A 19958-nucleotide genomic window follows, 5' to 3' on the forward strand; every position below is an offset into this window, starting at 1 on the left:
AACCATGCATAATCTTATAAACGAGGCAGACATTTTTGTATTTGATGAGGTTTTCCCAACTAAGCAGGTTATATTTCTTTATGGCAATGATGAAAACGGAAAGGCTTCTTTTCCAACATTTTAAGAAGCCATTTAATCAACTAATTATTTCACTTCCAGTTAAAAACATATCAAAATACACTTTGGATCTCCACTCACTGACGTGTCCAAGAACATTTACAACAAGAACAGTCTGTTTTATCATCTATTATGTAAGATGAACTATGTGTGATTAGTTACAGGCCTGCTTCATACACAGGTCAAGAAAAGTTGCCTTTTAGCATTTATTTAATCAGGAAAGGCCACATCGAGATTAAAGCTGTCCTTAATAGTGTTAACAGCACATTAAACAAAGTTGCCGAAAAATAACAAAAAGCTTCTGAGTCACAGCAAACCAAGACATCAGATGAACATTTCCTGGATCACATACAGGCAAATATTTAGTCAAAGCATTTACAATCTGATGGACCTTCCTCCAACTTCTTCCGTCTGCTTTTGAAAAAACATTAAGACGTAAAAAACCCAAATCAGTCAGCCGCAGAGTCCAAGCTGCAGGAGCAGCATACCTAAGAGCCCTTTTTCCTATTTCAAGACAAACTTTGATAGCGAGACGAGTTCTTGTTACAGACTGAAGCCTTTTAGATGCTTCCAGTATTTTTCAAATGGATAAGAGAGAAGAAAGTTAAAAGTTCAATGTGTTGGATTTGGGGAATATATTGGCAGAAGTTGAATGCAACATAATAAGTATGTTTTCTTTAATATTTTATCACCTGAAAATAAGAATAATGTGTTTTTGTTACCTTAAAATGAGCCGCTTATATCTACATAGTGAGCGGGTCCTCGTCTACGGAGATCACCATGTTGCATCACTGTGTTTCTACAGTAGCCCAGAATGGACAAACCAAACACTGGCTGTAGATGAGATAGGGTCATTTGCATGTTCTCCTGTTCATATTTTTGCATCTACCACCATAGTTAGCGGCCCCTCTGCAACAAGAGCATTAGAAAAACATTTATTTTTTATTTATTTTACACAAAACTGCCTATTTCAGGGTTTCGACCAGTTTTAATGATCTTGTTTGTTTTTTTGTGAGAGGAAGAGGCCTCTGTGGATAATTCGTCTCTCAGTAAAAACCTCCTGAACATTTGAATCGAAACTTTAACCAGTAAAAGCGCAGAATAAAACAGTTTCACATTATAAAATCAACATTTTTCCAACTCTCTCCTAATGGAGGGGCTGCCATTAGTCAAATGTGAAAATGCAAATGGCCCCATCTAGCCAGAGTTTGGTTTGTCTATTCTGGGATACTGTAGAAATTTGACGTTGCAGCATCAGCTCCATAGATGAGGACCACATATACCATATATTTGTAGATATATAAGCATCTCATTTTGATGTAACAAAAACACACAATTCTTATTTTTCAGGTGATTACACACTAAAGAAAACATGCTTATTATAGGCTATAATATTCAAATTTCTGACAAAATATCCCCCTAAATCCTTCACACTGGACCCTTAAAACGTTTATTTAAAAAACTCACTGATTATTGTATTCCAATTTCTGCCAATATATACCCCTAAATCCTTCACAATGGACTTTTAAAACGTTTATTTTAAAAAAAAAAAAATCCGTAAGTTTTTACTCACTGACTTTGGTATTTTCTCATTGGTTAAAAAAACTACAGTATTTTAACAGAGATCTGAACTGCGCTTACTTTATTTTTACATATTTTTTGTTTTTTACATTCTCATCATAAGACTTTAAGTTGCATATAAGACGTTTGGTGTGACGTTCATGCAGTTTCCCTGCTGGAAGTATTTCAGGACATTAGCAGCTCCACATTGAGACAGTCCTGATCCAGGTCAGCTTGGACTCCGCTCCAGGTTTTACCGCCGCCTTTTTTTAAAAACCACCTCTACTTTGAGCAGTGAAAAACACACCAGCATTAGGGGCAGCAGATGACCCGGCGCCGCAGCCAGGAGCACAACAGTCCTCTCTAACAAATGAAAGGATGGGGGGCATCAGCAGCAGCTGAGTTTTCACAAACTGGATCAGGGGCCGAGGGGAGAGACCCGCTTTCTGCTCACTCTTGGGACACTTTTGTTGGATTTATCCCGCGGTCAACATGCCGTTTGCCAAACGAGTCGTGGAGCCTCAGTTACTCTGCAGGCATCAGATCCCGAACGAGGACGGTCTGCTCTTCGAGGATCTGGTCTCCATCAGTAACGTGGCTCTGTCCCGGACCCTGAGGCAGCTATCGGATCTGGCCAAACACGCCTGCTCCATATTCCAGGAGCTGGAGAGCGACCTCACCTCCACCAGCCTGCGGGTCCGGGGTCTGCAGAGCAAGATCAGCCAGCTCCAGCAGACCTGCTCCGAGCTGGACCCCAAACAGGAGGCAGTGCGTGAGTACCCGCTCTTATAACGTGCTTTACAGGGAGCTGCCCGCGTGCACACCGTCCGCGCGACGCTACCAGAGAAAACTGCACGGGGGGAAAACGCACGAGGAAGCATCTTCTTTTTTTACTTTTAACACAATTTCAGGCTGAATTTTGACAAAAGTAATGACGCAGACAAAAAATAAAGTTAGTTAAGTTTGCCACAAGTTAACAAAACTACCTGAAAGTACGAAAAAGTCTTTATTTAGCGCCGCCAGGTAGCGATAAAGCAGTTTTTAAAGACGGAAAATGTTATTTCTCTATTATTTAAGTTAAATTTACTGGTTTTTACATACTGTAGTTGGTCTGTTAGTTCATATTTGTGGACACGCGCTGCTGTTTTCATCTCTTCCCACGCTGAGGGGCGTGTGTCAGCTTGTCTGTCCAGAGCTCATGGTAGCAGCCACTTAGGGACTGTTCCTTATTTATCAGAGGGGGGCGGGCTGTTTGTGCTGCGCCTTTTTTTTTCTTTTTTGGGGGGGGGATGCTCTCCAAAGTTATAGGCATTTCTCCTTGAGTGAAATGCATGAATTAGTTATACGATTTTTTAAAAGTTTGATGTTTGAAAGTTAAAAGTTGAGGATAACATCCTGGAGTTGGAAAAAAGCCTCGTTTTTTCACTCCTGTCTTGCATGCTGGTTAGAGCAAACGTTTTGTTTTTAGCAAAATCTTAGATGAAAAAGTGATTTGAAGTATCGTTATTTTAAGCTCTGATATGGTTGTTTTTTCTGTCTGAAGCATTTTTTTGCGCATAGTGTGTCCAAGAACCATCAGAAATGTGAAAATCCAATTATAACTTCCACTATTATAGTTTTTGGCTATGGCAATGTAATGTAACTAAGTACATTTAGGCTACTCAAGTTCCTTACTTGCGTACAAGTATGAGGTACTTGTACTTTACCTGAGCATTCACATTTTCTGCGACTTTCCACTTCTACTCCTCTACACTTCAGAGGCAAATATTGTACTTTTTACTCCACTACGTATATTTGAATACTTCAGTTACTAGTTACTTTGCAGATGTCGAATGGTTTAGGAGCTGCAATTATTAATTGATTAGTTTTCAGTTGTTTGCCTAAATTAACAATCAGCAACTACATAATTTGAGATTTATTTATCTGAAAAAAGTCAACATTTCACAAGGCTGCTGATAAATGCTGCGTTCATGTAATGTCGGACGTTTTTCTGTTTATATGATTTGAGGTCGTAAAGTGGAAAAAACACGGAAGAAGATGGGCTACATTTAATGCTAAGAGCATTTAAACAAGAGGGTGATGGCTGTTTCCACTTCATTCATGACAACAAAAAGCAAAGGAAACAGATGAAGTGAGCTATTATTTCAAAGATATTCACTTTATTAATGAAAAATGCTGCTTATTATGCAATAGGTGATATGGGGGGGGGGGGGGGTACTATCTTTAAAAATTGATATTCAGTATGTGAATCAATTCAAAAAAATGACATTTTCCTGCCACGTTTAAGCATTTGGGAAGTCGAGCCAACAACTCGTGTTATAAAATTATCTTGCAGTTGTTTTTCCGACACAAGAGGCCGTTTATGTGAATGTTCCCAGCAGGAAAGTCGTCATTCTGATTATTCCGACATCACATAAACGCAGCAGGAGCACATAAATTAATTAAACTTTTTTCCAGTTGCAACATTTAATTAAGTACGCTTGTAAATATTCAGACTTCAGCCTACATCATGAAGAAATGAGCCATTCTGCATAAAGAGTACTTAAACTGTATATCTTGATACCTGCACTGATGTACTTTTACTTAAGTTACATTTTGAATGCAAGACTTTTACCCGTAACAGATTATTTCTTCTTTGTGGTATTGCTACTCAGTTTTGAGTACTTTTCCATCACTGCTAACTGGCAGCTCAGCTTGTCCCTCTGCTGTCCTCTCCTGTCTTACTTCATATGTTGAACTTTGCCTGCCCAGCAGTTACAATTCATGACCCTGATAACACAGCATGTGTCCGTCCCCCTGGCCCTTTTAATCTCTGTGTCCCCCACCTGAGTGACTGGGGGGGTGATAGTAGTGTGTGAGTATTTATGTATAAACCAACTCTCCAGGAAGCACTTAGGAAACCTGTGCTCCCCTGTCTGCCCCCCTCAGTTGTCCCCCTCCAGCTTGGACATACCCCAGTGGATTTACCCCGCTTTAGTTGAGGTTCAGCAAGTCCTCACATGTCCCCCAGACCCTGCTTCCTGTGGTCTGTGAGTTTGCCTGCAGGTATTTATCTGCAGCCTGCTGCACCAAAGAAACAGATCTGACCTCTCTTAAATCTGATTTAAACCTCCAGACGTCTGCAGAGTTTTTTTTCTTTTTCACCAGTGTTTGTAGATCTCGTTGGTGGAAAAATGACCAGGTTTACTGCTCATTCACAAGCACACGAGGCAGGTTTCCGTTACAGATCTGTGCAAAACTTGAGGGATATTTCCGAAATGTGGATAAACTCAATTGCGAGATGACTGTGTTTCCACTGAGTGATGTGATGCGACTTCACCTCACATGAAATCATTCCAAGAAGCATGAGGATGGATGTTCAAAACATTAGCAGGTTTATTTCTATTGCAGCCACGGCACTAACTGTCATTATTTCCAATCTAAGGCGACGTAGGCGTGTTATGTGAGCAATTATTGATACATATGAGGGATTTCTGGGAGGTGATAGTTCACGATTTCACAGAGGAATTGTGGATTCAAAACTTCAGGATGATTCACTAAACTTTTGAAGAGTTATACGATGCATTAGCACCTCTTTTAGCACATAGCCGCAGTATCATGTGACCTATAAAAGCCCAAAAAAAAAGGGTTTCCATTGCAATTTTTTGAAATATGCCTGAAATACCACCTCACGTGAGCGTAAAAACCTTTTTTGCGTTAAATGGTAATTATTACTAAATTGACATGTTACCATTAGGCATATTTCATATTTGCAATTTCAATGTTTCAATGTGCGCAGTTTGAAGGTTAATGGAAACCTGGCAACAGTCACAGTAATCTGACCATTTGCAAAAATCTGTAAAGCTCCGGCGTGATGTTGGTCAAAGACGACCAGATGTACTGTTTGGTCCTGAGGGCAGTTTGAGCCTGATCTAAAGAGGCTCCTTCAGTTCAGATCTGCTGCTCTCTGAGCCGGCACGCAGCAAATTGTGTTAACGGATGATTATAAGTGGCACTTTATGAGTTTATCGCAGTTGTCTGTATCAAACCAGACTCTGTAAATTCATCTGAGAGTCTACTTTGATAACTCGTTGATGAAGTAATTAAAGCAGTGTTTTAATTAGAGCCGTGTCATTATGAATAAAGCACTCGCAGCTCGGTTTGCGATGAAGCTGCTGTGTAACTCCCACATTAAAGTCCAATGATTTACTGCGTGATTCATCCCTCGTCTGGGATGCTGCATGGCATACAGGAAATCTTGCGTGCCAAGTCTCCAGATAACTCCGTTCTGCCTGGAAAAGCCTAATTACTCTTAATTGTGCTTTTCATATTAATGTGTGTCAGGGGCAGCCTTAAACAACAGACCCCCCCCCCCACACACACACACCCCTCCTCCTCTCATCTGAATGACAATTAGTGTAAATGGAGCAGTTCAAGGCACCGGGAAGCTCGGGCGGTGGGGGTGGGTGGCGTTTATATGATGCGGCCGTGACTTGTCTCCGCCGAAGGACACAGCTGCAGATTAATTCTCCATATTGGATTATGCAGAATCAGATTTTGACCCTTTGGTCACAAGCTCTGTCCCATAAAAAGAACCGGTGAAGAAGAAGTTTGTCTGGGGCATCAGTCAAGAAGCGCTGGTGTCGTAATGTAGAGAATATGATTATGATGTCAGCCAAAGTGAGCAGCGAAAACCTTTGTGGGCTTTTAGGACACTGGAGCTACAGTCGAGTTAAGAGTCTGTCTTAGAGTTTGTCACATCAAGAATGATATGACTCTGTGACGCAGTGCTGTCGTTGGAAAAAGATGTTTTTTTGAGTTTAAAGTGGAGACAAACACAGATTTGTGTGTGCTGAGAGGTGGTTACCAACTTTTGTGCGAGCTGTGATTTTCTGGTCGTTGACTCTGAAAATCTGCAGCTTGTGCATCCAAATCTGAAGGTGGGCTTCGAGCGATTTATAATTTCAGGGCTGCTCGAATGTGAATAAAAGAGGTCAGAAAACGAGTCTGGAAATGTTAAATTTTGTAGCTGACTGAGACCACTCCGTGTGTTTGAGGCTGGTTATTTCTTTCAATTTTGCAGTATTTTATTTTGCAATAATCTTTAGTTTTTTGTCTCCGTTAACGAAGCTCCTCTGTGGTAATGTTTGTATGCAGGTATATTTTTAAATGCTTGGCGCGGTGCTGACACATTTAGGTCAAATGACTTGCTAGAAGCGCAGTGTCTCTCTTTCACTTTGCTCCGTCTCATATCGAGCCTTTTATTTTCTATCAACAACACCAGCTGTACGAGAGCTGCACTTAGTCCGCCAGCAGCTCCATATATAGACGCTTAAGTGATGCTTCTGCTGTTTGTGATTGATTGGCATCGCTATTTATACGGAGGAATCCAACTAAATAATGCCAGAGATCCTTTTAGACACACTTTAAAATGTTTCTGTGAAGATGAAAAAAAAGTCGAAGTCTCTATTGGGTAATCTATTTATCCAAATCCGTTCTTTGTCTTCCCCCGCTCTTATCCTCTGCCTCACACACACACTTAAACACACACATACACACCAGGAGCCTGGCACGTCTCCCTCCGCTCTGTGTTTGGACAGCTCTCCTGTGACACCCCATCAACGTCTGCGTTTCGGGACCCTCAGAGCTCCTCAGCCAGAGCGGCCTCTGGAGTGCAGTCCCATGTTAGAGCACTCTGCTGGGTTTTAAGTTACACTGGCTCAGTTTGGAGGGGGAGCTGTAATACTTTGTGGCGGCAAGTGGCCCTCTGGCTTTTCTGGTCCAAGAGCACATGGCTGGCAGTTTACCACATTCCTCGTACAGGCCGCTCCGCAGACTGTCTCACGGTGCCAAACAGAGGAAAGCAGCAGCCTTCTCAGACCCACCGAGTAAGAAAAACTCACAAGATGACTCTCATTTCTGGCTCCGCGTCAGGCTCTCTCTGCTTATTAAGGCCGAGATCCCGTTAAATCCATCATGCATTAGTGCTGCAAACTGTGTGTGCAGTCTTACAAGATTATCTCGTGACTTTAAAGTGTTGCGCTGAAAGTGAAAATGTTGCTGGTTATTGTATTAGAACATAAATCTTCTGTACAACTGTAATCTCCTGATTGAAGTCTTTAAACAAAAACAAAAGGTTTTATTTCACACCTGCCTATAATTAGGATAATTGTATGCATGAACATTTAAAGGGACAGGTCACCTCAAAATCAAAAATACGTATTTTTCTTTTACCTCTAGTGCTATTTATTAGTGTAAAACTATTTTGGTGTGAGTAGCATGCATGGTGTTGCAGATATCAGCTAATATAATATTTATTCTCTCCAGTATAGTGGAACTAGATGGCACTTGGCTTGTGGTGTTCAAAGCACCAAAAACCATAATTTTAAAAACTCAAAAACGATGTCTATTTCTAGAAATCATAACCCAGTTGCTCAAGACAATCCACAGACCTTGTTGTGAGTTTTATGTAGGAACTATTTTATTTCCAAAACTACACCCACCAAACGTATCGCAGTGCAGAAGGAAGAGTGCATCTACTCATGGACGGGAGGCTCATGCTAGCTCACCTGAGTAGACTAATGTCACAACTCAACTGATGCATTAATGTTTATGACTCACACTGTCACAAGCAGGAGCCTGTCGTTTTTCTATCAAAACTACAACCACCAACTAAATCACTACACAGAAGGAGGTGTGCATCTATTCATGGACGAGAGGTTTTTGCTCGTGACAGCACGAAATGTTAACATTAATGGCGTCCTCCTCGGCTGAGCCGTAACGTTAGCTTGGTGGTGCTCGGTGTAGATGTACGCCTCTACCGCGCTGTGATACTGTTAGTGGGTGTAGCTGCGCTGACAGAAAATAGTTCCCACATCAAAAAATCTTTAAATATTCTTTTCTACTTTATTTTATTGTTATGAAATAAGGAAAACCTTTTTCAATCCAAAAGGAAACTGTCTATGACGCACTGTTGTGATTCGTAGAAAGAAAATAGTTCCTACATGAAACAAGCTCTGTGGATGATCTTGAGTAACCGGGTCATGATTTCAGGAAAGAGACATTACCGTTGAGTTTTCAAACGTTTTTTTTGGCACTTTGAGCACCACAAGCTGAGTGCCATCTAGTCCCATTAAATTGGAGTGAAAGCAGACATCTCTACAGTCGATATCTCCAAAAACTTGACAGCTCACACCAAAACAGTCCAGGTGGATAAATAACACTAAGAAGAAAAGTATGTAGTTTTGATTTTTGGGGTAAACAGTTCCTTTAACATTAGCATGTTAACATTTACCTCAAAGTGCTGTTGCTGCATGAGATTCTTGTTCCAGTTTTCATGGTTGATATTTTGTCTCATATTTTTCCTGAAAGTAGCAGCTTTTAACTCATTTCCAGGATGTGAAGTATTCTGTTAGAGTAGATGGAGCCAAGCAGAGTACTACAGACAAGTATGACTGAGTGAGTCGGTGTGGGTGATTGAAATCACAGGACAAAATGAAACAGGTTTTAAATCCAAAGAAAGCAGCTGAGCGGCGCTTGAGTTTGCGTTGAGACGCTCTGGTTCAATGCGACTCTCCCACATATGAAGAAAACAAATGAGCTCGAGTGAATGAGTTCTGTGTGGTCGGCAGCAGGATGCACTTTTGATTTTTGGGTTCTGTCCCTTTAAAGTTAATGCTCGCCAAGAAAAAAGTGTTTGGAAATGATCCCGCATGAAAAACCGCTTGGGTCAATATCTAATCTTTTAGATAAGCATTTATATTACTGTTAGTAGAAATAAGTGTGCAACCATGTGTGCAGAACTCACAGTTGCCTCATACATTTGTAGATTTTTCTCTGACATTATACACATGAATTAACCAGCTGACTTATTGAGTTTGCTTTAAAATTGTAGTAGTACATTTGTAACTGTCAAGTGCAGTCAGCTTCACTGTTTGAACTCAAAGAAATCAGCTCGTACAGTTCCCTGCCTGACACACTCTACGTGTTACGTAACATTTAAGAAAAGACAAGAGCTCGCAGCGGTTACAATTAATCACGACTGTGCGTAGCGGTGCTTTAGGCTTTCCACTGTGCTACTTTTCCTCCCGCTCTAACAGCCCCTTGAGTGAGACTGAGCACTGAGTATTTATGCTCTGCAGTTGCTATCCTCTCTGTTTCTCTGTCCCAGAGCTGCTGCTCCTCCTCCTCCTCCTCCTCCTCCTCCTCTTCAGTGACGTCCATGCTGCTCTGTGAGCCTCGCGGTCCTGGATGAAAGTTTCTTTTGACGACAGAAGCACAACATTTACGCTAGTATAAACTCCACTACTGAGCAGCTCAGACCAGAAAACCACATTAGCCAGCTGACTGTCCTTCCTTTCTGCATTTCATTGACCCAGTCTCGCCATTACTGGGACTTTGATTCACTAAGTGAGGCTGCAGAAGTGATTCAGTGCACGCTACGTCCGAGGTCAATAGCAGTCAGTGTCAGGCCAGAGATATTCTTGCGTTTTAGCCTTTAACATTTGTGTAGACAACCAGCTGTGTCATAAACAGAATTACTCAAATACTTTTCTGTGTACTACGTGTGTTACTGGAGAATGAACGTTGCAACACTCGAGAAGCATCTTTGACCATAATTCTGACATCATGGCAGGAAAAAGTGACGCCGTCGCTACAGTAGATGGTATGAATCAGGCGCTTTGTGACAGTGACGAGAATGTTTGTCTCATCATGCCAACAATGACTCTGTCTGCTGCACGTTGCATCTTGCATATGCATTGTGTTAGTTTTTTGATTATGTGCACAATCAAATCTCCAAACGGATGCAGGATACCCAAACCATCATGTGCACGTGAACACGTAGTTCATCTCATTTCAGATCAAACATTTTCGATGAGGCGAAACAAAAACGTCAGCAGCCTGCGTGGCCGTTTGCCCTTACTGTATGTGCAGAGAGAGAGACAGAGAGAGTTTTTGGGGTCATTTCCTCTTTCGTTGCTCATTGCCTTATTCCAGTGTTTTTGAAAGATGTTGAAGCAGTTTCTTTAGGTTTCAAAGGGTTTAAACAAACCCTAACCTGTGTTTTGTGTTTTGTTGAGCTGTGTTCTTAATAATTATAATTATTTCCAAATGTTTCCAACTGTTTCAAACTTAAGAAAATCAGTCATTTTAAACCAAATAATGGTGCGTTTCATTTTTTTGGCTGTCATATTCCCTTTACCCTCTGTAGCTGCTCTGACATCCAGGAATCATGGGAAACACCATGACGTACGTCAGGGAGTGAGGAGGGAAGTTGGCGAGCCATTGTTGCGTTCGTTTAAGTTACTCGTGGCTATTTTATTCGACTGAAATGACTTTAATACATTTAGTCGTTCATAAACATAATTTCTGCCCAAGTTATGTAAAGCAGATTAACAACTCCCACGATCACACGCTGTGTCACAACATCCTGTAAGTTTATCATTGTTTTGAGTGCGTTTAAACGTATGTGATGGGAACAGATGTGAAAATCTCTTCCCGTAAAGCGAACAAAGACTTTAAGTCATTCAGACAAAGAAAAGAATTACAGCGAATCTTGAATCACATTTTAGAGCAGGATGGAGAACCTCATCCACTCTTTTCTCTTTCATTATCAGACCGTGAGCATATTTCTGCAGGTCCAGACAACCTGCCGTTGATATAGTACCCCGGCTAATTATAGAGCACTTTTCAAAGACTCGCTCAGACTCTTATTCCTGCACCGTCCCCCTCCTCCCAGACGCACACGCAGAGCACCGAGACAGCCTGCTGTTTTCATTCAGCTGATGTCATTCATTCATTCCTTTCCACTTCCTCAAGCTTATATCCAAAACTCTGACTTTGCATTTTTGGGATCAGAAAGTCCCAAACTATGAACAAACCGATGGCTTTGTTCAGTGTTGTAACTTGATAATGTGGTATATCACGTTATTGTCAGCAAATTATTTTTACACCCGAGTGGTTTGACATTGAAATGAGGAGTGCGGTCTTTGCACCGAGTTGAACTGAAAGTTTCCCCCCTTCACTCCATTAACCATGTGTGCGTCTCAGCACCTCGGCCCCCGGTGGGTTTGGTCGGCCCCTGATTGAAGTGGTTTCTGCTGAACCGTTGTGTCAAGTCAAGCATTCCAAAAAGCCAGTGACCAGGAAACCGCAGTGCTCGCCTGAACTTCTGGGACCTTGCACCCCACACATGCTCCCTAAATTGGCCTGGATGGCTGCTGGGATTGGGGGGGGGGGGGGTGGAGTTCGGGGGTTGAGGCTGTGTTTGTTTATGAAAGGAGACATTTTGTTAAAAAGAACGTTTGCTTAAAGGAAAACGTGTGGGGGACTACACTTTACATTCCTGCGGTGGGACCCTCCATGAGAGCAAGTGCGTCTGAGTGCGGGCGTCTTTACACTCACCAAAAGTCCCTCTGCTGGTCCTTTGTATATTTTCAGGTGTATGGACATTTATTTTGAGTGTTTAATGGCAGCGATACTTAACTTGCTTTGGAGCCACTTTTGCAAAATTACAGGAGGTCAGGGGCCAGTCGCAGGAGCCCCACATGTGTGAAGGATTTAAGGAGGTTCAAGAACATTTTGCAGGATTTTAGGACATTTCAAAGACATTTCTTTGAATTGGGACATTTCTAGAATGTCAGGACATTTTTGGATTTCTGTCTGTTTCTGGATTAAAGAACATTTCTAGGATTGCAGGAGTTTCATGTATTTTGGGATGTTTATCTGATTTTAAGAAATTTCTAGAATTTTAGGACAAATGGAGGACTTAAGGACATTTTTAGGACATTAGGGGCTCAGCTATAATATTTTGGGGGTGTGCAGATCCTGCACTGGCACTTTTTATGATAAAAAAAGCTCTTTTTTGAGGCTGTTTTATGCACTCTGGCACCTCAATACCAAAAGTACAAAAACACCTCCCTGTGTGAATCACTTTGGGGGCCAACTGGCACCCTATCAGAGGCCAGATTTGGCCCGCGGGCCTTATGTTGAGTATCACAGGTTTAAGATCTCTCCACTGGAATGTGTGCATGTTTTTGTAACGTCAGGTTCCTCCAGAGGAAGTTGAGCTTGAGTTTGTTGTTGGCGAGAGCGGGTTGTTTCTTCTGCTGCAGAAATCGAGCGCCATGATAAGCTATCAGCCCTGAGGTGTCTCTTATACACAAACTTATTCAATTACATTCCCCAGCAGTCACTGCTCTCTTTATGGAGTTTGGGGCTGCAGGACAATTCAGGCCTCTCCTGTAGAGGAGGTGGGGGGGCAAAGTCATTTACCCCCTGACCTTAGAAGCTCACTGACCTCGACGCCCCCCTCCCCTCTGCACACCCCTGCAAAACACAAAAGAGCAAACACAGCCGCCTCCATCTTGCTTATCACTCTGCTTCTAAAGACTTGAGCGGCCAATTAGAGTGGATTTAACGTTTGACATGATACTGAATAGCCACAGGTCAGCGGACCGGCAAACCCAGAGCACAGCGAGGGATGATTAAACTGTCACAGTCAACTCAATAACTGAAGTCTTCTGTGCAGGTTGTCACTCGTGGCTGCAGAAGAACTGAGCCGTGAACAGCTGAATGGTTAGTTTGAAATGTTTTATTATCCTTTACCTCCTTCAGTGGATTTAAATCACCAATTAAGCTGCAGCAACCTGCAGTCTAAAGCAGAGGTTGCATTAGACTCTGGTTCATGTTGACAGACGGGGCATAAAAAATGCAGGTCATTTTTTAAAACGATAATAAGACGTATTGAATAGCATTTCATTTTCATTCATCACTTTTAATTTTTTCTGGCATTTGTAAGGCACAGTGCTCTTTGCCAAAGCAGTGGAGCACACATGCGTGAACGCTCATCGAGACGTTTCGGCTTGTTTTGCTGGTTATGTAACCAGAGTTCCTATGGTGGCAAGTTCACATTCATTCAACTATAATTATACAATTAAAGGATGTTTCGCTGCCTTTTCATCTTTACTCGTTAACAGCAGCTATAATCTGAGAAAAAATAATTTGATTCACTGTGCTGATGAAAGGCTACTGCCGGCAGATACTGGCACTTTTTTAAGGTGGACTGTTTTCGTTCATGTTGCTCAATGCATAAACTGATGCCGTCAATCAATCAGCACACCTTAAAGGGATACTTTGCCGATATTAAACCAGCTTTTTATCAAAACAGTGAGTTTTAGTCCGTCAGTAGCTGTGGTAAATTAACTTTCATCTGCAGTGCAGTGCATTCTGGTGTTTGTGTTGTTTTAACGAGTAAAATTGAATGCAATGGTACTTTTTCACTTTTCTCTGATCATGTAGCACAAATTTTCAAAGTATTTGTACCTTTTTAGTGCATAGACAGTCCAGTTTTATGAAAACACAATTTTTCCAGTGGTGAAATACTCCTTTAAGCAATTAACAATTGAACTATACATAACTTTGAGTCACGTACAATGCCAAAGTGCCTTCTGTACTGTAGTTATTATAACTCTTCCCTGTAAAATAGTGTTTTCGTACCAAAAGCTGCAGGTTATGGGAGTAATTTCAAAACAAAAAATAGGTGTGATCACCTCTGTTTATCCAAGAGAGATATTCTCTAACTTCTGCTCATCTTCAGTCTGAACCCACATGTAGCTGTTATTCTCAGCACTGAGACGACAAGATTTTACCCCAAAGATCAAATAAATACACATCGGACTTTGACTTAAACTGAGTTGACTGTAGCATGCAGTTTACAACACTTCGCCCACGTTCTTTTCCGTGGCAACCTGGAGAAATATTGACAGCTCACACCGCCGTAAAACTTTTGTCGGCTGGTCTTTGTCTTGCCGCCAATAGCCAGAAGCATTTCAGGCCACCTGCGTGGATTTCCAGGCTGTCTTTTAAATGATATGATCTCCCGCTCGGCTTTTGTGCTCCTCCACAGGCCACCTCCGTCACAAAGACGGACTTAAGTGTTATGCAATGGAATTATTCTTACTGAAATGTTAAGACACATCTCGGGAACTTTGCAGAGAAGATAAAAAATCAAGTAAAATTCCTCTGAACTCTCCTCTCCTTGCTCCATGTGAATTGTGGCTCGCTATCTGGTGAGTGATTAGTAGGAAGTGATAAAGAGAGTGAATCACTGCTGTATAAAAAGAGCCTTTTAAATCCTCTCATACTATTCTGCCTGCAGGAGGTTATAAATTTGCAGTGAATGGCGATTACTGTATACAAATCCGTGTTTTATAATGGACAATTCATGAAGATATTCTCATGTGACGTTAAAGACAAACCTGAGGTGTAAAAAATGCTGGATGGTGGGAAAATGTGAGTTAAATATGAGTTGGTATTTTAACAGGAAGGAAACACATGTGAATTTGTAGTCTTTGCATGCAGGTGTTTAGACTGGGATTTAACAGGAATGTGAACTCCCCTCACCTCGCCTCTGCGTACGAGCCAGCGGATCAGCCAGGTTGAGTCTTTAAAGTTGAAAGAGTCTTTTCATCACTCGTCTCACCGTCACACAAGTGATGCAGAAAAAAAAGCACCTGTGGATATGAGGGTGCGTGTAAACGGCGTGCTCATCAGGTTTGGCTTTAACATTTCTCTTCACATGTAAAATCTCTGGTGTCGGGTTTTCTTTTCAGTTTGGAGGAAAAGTTTGAGTAATGTCCAAACAAACAGTGATAAGCTGGTATTTAAAGAAACCCAGCAGCTACCGCTTCACATTTAGAGATTTGATATTGATCTTGTAAAAGAATAGTTTGACATTTAGTGAAATATGCTTAATTAGCTTTCTTATTGAGGGTGAGTTAAGAAGAGCAGTACCAGTCTGTCTTTTAAAATATGAAGAAAGAGAGAGAGAGATGCAAGGGGGGGTTGAGCAGATCAATATGCTGCACAGCTCTAGATTTTACCTGTTAAAAATGTTCAAATTTGTGTTTAAGTGGCTGTAATTGGATGAAGTTGGGAGGTTGTGCAGAATTCGAATGAACTGGCTGAGGGGCAGTTTACACGGCAACGGTTCTTGCATAAAACGTTAACCTTTTTGTTGCGGTTTGGCTTTTCGTTCACACGACAACAGCGTTTTGGGGGCTTGAAAATGCAAATTTTTAAAGCCAGATTCCAGCGTGTAATCTTTCGAAAATGCCACCTATTTGTAAACTGGTAATGCACGGATCCAGTGAGAACAGCGACTCTTTGCACACGTTTGGTGTTCTTCTATAGTGTGTCATTACAAAGTTACACTGCCAACTATTGGCCTGGCATGCAAACTGCAGTGTTTCTGTTGTTTTTGCTGATCTGTGTACACGAAGATCTTTTCACAATGTTATCATATGAACACGGATTTTTCTAAAAGCGTAAAGGAAAGACTTCTGTTTTTAGTGGGGCCGTTCTCATCTAAACATGGCCTGAATTTGAGGTAAAAGTTGCGATTGCAGCATCCTGGAGGGCCTGATAATGACTGGAAACAAGCGACAGCAGCAAGGCTGGCTCTGTTCAGAAGAAGTCATTGCACCTGGTCAAGAAATAGTCCTGCACAAAACCTCACGTAAATCCAAATATAATTTTAACGCTTCAGTTTTGATGCAAACAAGATATTATGTAACATGTTCATGTGTGGTCCATGTGTCATCAGTTCATTCAGTTATTCAATCCAATTTCCTTTCAAGCAGAAGATGAGAGAACAAATGTCTTTTTTGATATGTGGTCTACACAAAGAAAACAAATAAATGAGATTAACACTCATATTTTGTTTGTCAGTTTGCCCGATGGAATTGAATAATTGTACAAATGGATGATACATGGACCATTTGTGAGAGTCTGCATCAGTTGATGGATTTTACATCCAGAACCCGACCGGCTGCCGGCTGTAGCCTCGTCTAAAGGACAGATGATGAGAGTGATTTCACTGTTCTCATATTTGCAAAACCACAAATGAGAGTATTTACCTCAATTTTATATTTCTGTCTTGTTGGTGGTAATTGCTTCCTTCAGGCCAGCCTCCCTCTCCATGCTCTTATCGGCCTCCTGCTGTGTGCGCCGTCCTGTGGGCCCTCACTTGTCACACTGATAAAAACACTTTTAGTCTAAGTGGTGGATGGCACCTTGTAGCCGGCTGGTGGAGTGTTTGTGGGCGAGCGTCACTGACCTGGATACTGTGCTTTTCGGTGCTCTGCTTCTCGTCACTTAAGCACCTTTCCGCGAACAAACAGCGTCACTTTTGACGCAGGATGTTTCTTTTTCTATCTCGTCTTACATAAGGGAAAGTACCAAACTTCACCTAGTATGAATGATTTATTTGCAGAAAGGGAAATCTACTTTGTCCACTTCTAAATTTAGTGAAGGTTGCATGCCAGAAATTAAATTTTTTATTGGAATTAAGATTGGTGTATATATATATATTTATATCTACACATATATAATTATTCATATTGGCTTCAGTGATACTAAAAATATATTTTTTGAGGAAAAGAAACAAACCTCTTGGTAAGGTTGGTAATAATATGTATCATTTTAATGCTCCAGAAAACGGTGCTGACAATGACCTGAGGCCTCCGCACGGGCTTTTCTGGACAGGTCAACGTGAAAAGACGACTCCTCGCCCGCCTCATTGTGCTACGAAGCACGCGCAAGTTCACCCGTCCTGTGCCGGCTTTTGTTCCTCCCTCCTTTATACCGTCCTCCTCTGGGATATTTCCTCGCCATCCGGATTCATCCTTTATGCTTGCCAGTAATTTCTGTGCCTGCCCGCTCCCTCAGGCATTTTGTATACTTTGTTCTTCTCCTCTGACTGCTTTCTCTGAGCTTCTGGGTCTCTCTCTCTCAGCCGCTCTCACTCATCTCCGTATCCCAGTTTCTTATTTTGAGATTCAGCCAGTCCCGCTCCCAGCAGCCCCACTGGGGAGAGACCGTCCTGCTAGAGCTGCAAAAAAGTGCTTTGCCATAAAAATGGATGACCTGCTCTCCATTATGTTGTTTTTTAGTCGTCAATTCTCTGAATTAAACATTTTCTGACCACCAGTCAGCTCAGAATTGATGCCTTGTACTTGTATTAATATTTGATACTGAGTACTAATATATGATTCACCGCACTGTGAGTTTTTGTAAATGAGAGCGCTTTCTTGTTCACTGAGTTTGCCAAACTTCTCTGCAGTCAAATGAGTAATCAAATGTCCCTTGACTCAGTTTAAAAGAAATAACAGGGACAATTAGATGTCAGTCTAAATCCTTTTGGTTTCCATTAAGGCCATTGTTACTGATCTCATCAGACCTCCACTAAACCAGCTCTCACCATTAGATTTTTAATAATGGAGAAAAAACAGGAAATCCCAGTTTACCAGCAATCTATCCCACATGTTTCCAGCCAATGTATTCTCCAGTTACCAATCTGAAAGTCGCTGTCTCAGGGGAGATCTGACTCGGAGGGGACTTCCACCGACATCTGAGTCCTGATAACATGTACTGAGTGAGACGCTGTGTTGTTGCTTAATTGGTTAACTCGTCCCGACTCCACCTGTCCCTCTGAAACTGTCTTAAGCCCGCTACACAACGTGCGATTTAAGGCTTAAGTGTGGTGATATGTGCTACGTCGGACTGTGAGAGAGCGGCTCTCTGTCACCGTCTTGCAATCAAAGACAGCCAAGGATTGAAATTCTGGCCGTGTCGGAGATTTGGGATCCTCCTCTCACTGTGTGGCTGCTGTTACGACCTTTGTTTGCTAACCAGCCAATAGAAATGCAGCAAGAAATGACGCACTAATCAGCGTGACTTCGCTAAATGCAAGTAGATGCCAATACTGTCTTCGAGCTCTTGTTGCCAATTAGGCCCGTTAAGTTTGCCTCTTTTTCCCCAATCACGACCGCGTCCACACACATAAATGAACCCAATATATCGACGGCTCCATTCATGTCTGTTTTCATTTTTCTCTCACCACTAAGGCGGCGTAGATGGACGACATTTTGCTCACGGATGTACTGTAGGTCGTAACCTGCGATCAGTAACAGTTCCAGCTCATTGTTGGTCCAAATGAAGAAATCTTTGGTGTTACTTTTTGCCATCTCTGTAGTGTTTTCTGTAACTAAGCAACTGACTGCAAACTAGTCAATCTGCTTCCTGTTTATATCTGCATGTGTGTCATTTTAATATGCCATTTTAAAACGTATTAGTGTAGATGTGTGGCCTTATTCTCTGATCAGTGTGTCCATACTCAACACTGAGCTTGTTAAGGAGGAGAGAAATGAAATAATATTCGGGACAAACCCAGTTTTATATCCTCCATCATAGCTGCTGTTTTTATGGCTTATTATGATGAGTTGCCCGGTCTGTTTTTGGCAGCCGCTCTGCAGCAGGCAGCGAGCCATCACAGAGCAACTTACTCTAAGAGTTTCATTTTTAGTCATTCAATATAAGATAAATCAAATATGCCTTTACTTCTGGGTTTCCACTTTTGCTAAAAGAGCAGAAATCATATCAAGGAGGTTAGTTGCATGCTTTAAAAAATGTGTTTTTGTTCTGTGGAGGACAAACTGATCATACCGAAGGGACTGCACTTAAGAGGAAAAATGATAAATACAAGTATGTGATGGGAAAAAATAAACTGGAAAGCTTTCCCTCCTCAGTTATTTTGGTAATGATATGAATGCCGTGGGCGATAGTTAAAAAAAAACAGAAACTAATGTCTAAACGCAGCCAGAGAACAAAGGTGACTTCAGACAGGAGTGTGTGTGTGTGTGTGTGTGTGTGTGTGTGTGTGTGTGTGTGTGAATAATCCTTGATGGCACAGCACAAGGTGTGTAACAGATGATGCCAAAGGTCACTGCAGCTTTCAGTTTTCATCTAAAACATGACCTTGTGTGAGGCATGGAGGCGTTTGCTAAATTTGTCCTCGCAGTCTAGTTTCCCATGTATTGCTCATTTTGGGTGTGTCCGTATTTGTACATACATTAATAGCATTTTGATTGAAACACGTTTCAGTAAGTACACTTGTGGTTTTGTTTTCGCTGGCAGACCCTGGAGGAATAGTTCCTGGGAATAGCTTTTATTGCGAGTCATTTGTGGGAAATGCGAGGGCTGTTGGTCGCTGTTGCATCACAAAGCTAATAGACAGTCAGCCGGCTGCGGACTGTTCACGTCAGTTTATCTGAAGACAGTCGTCCCTCCCTCAGGCCGTCTCTGAAATGGTAGCTGGACGCGGCGCAAGAGGGAAAGTACCTGAAGGTGCTGCTGTGTTGTAACCGGCTGATAAGCCCCATCTGTTGGCCGTCAGCCCGCCGCCTGTGGCGCTGTGGAAGGTGTCTTTCATTAGAAACACGGACTTTCATTTAAACTCTGTG

The 19958-nt window shown here is 41.8% G+C and overlaps 1 protein-coding gene across 1 annotated transcript in view; it reads left to right on the top strand.

Annotated features, from left to right (window-relative positions):
• Window positions 1-2026: 2026 nt before the first annotated feature.
• The window catches only part of nhsa (Nance-Horan syndrome a (congenital cataracts and dental anomalies)), an 85242-nt gene continuing 67310 nt past the window's right edge, over window positions 2027-19958 (top strand). The window contains 1 exon segment of the mRNA XM_042483697.1: window positions 2027-2449. Within this exon segment, the coding sequence (XP_042339631.1) occupies window positions 2170-2449 (280 nt within the window). The 5' untranslated portion in view covers window positions 2027-2169.

Source organism: Plectropomus leopardus, chromosome 3 (genome assembly GCF_008729295.1).
Source record: "Plectropomus leopardus isolate mb chromosome 3, YSFRI_Pleo_2.0, whole genome shotgun sequence".
Classification (NCBI taxonomy): Eukaryota; Metazoa; Chordata; class Actinopteri; order Perciformes; family Serranidae; genus Plectropomus; species Plectropomus leopardus.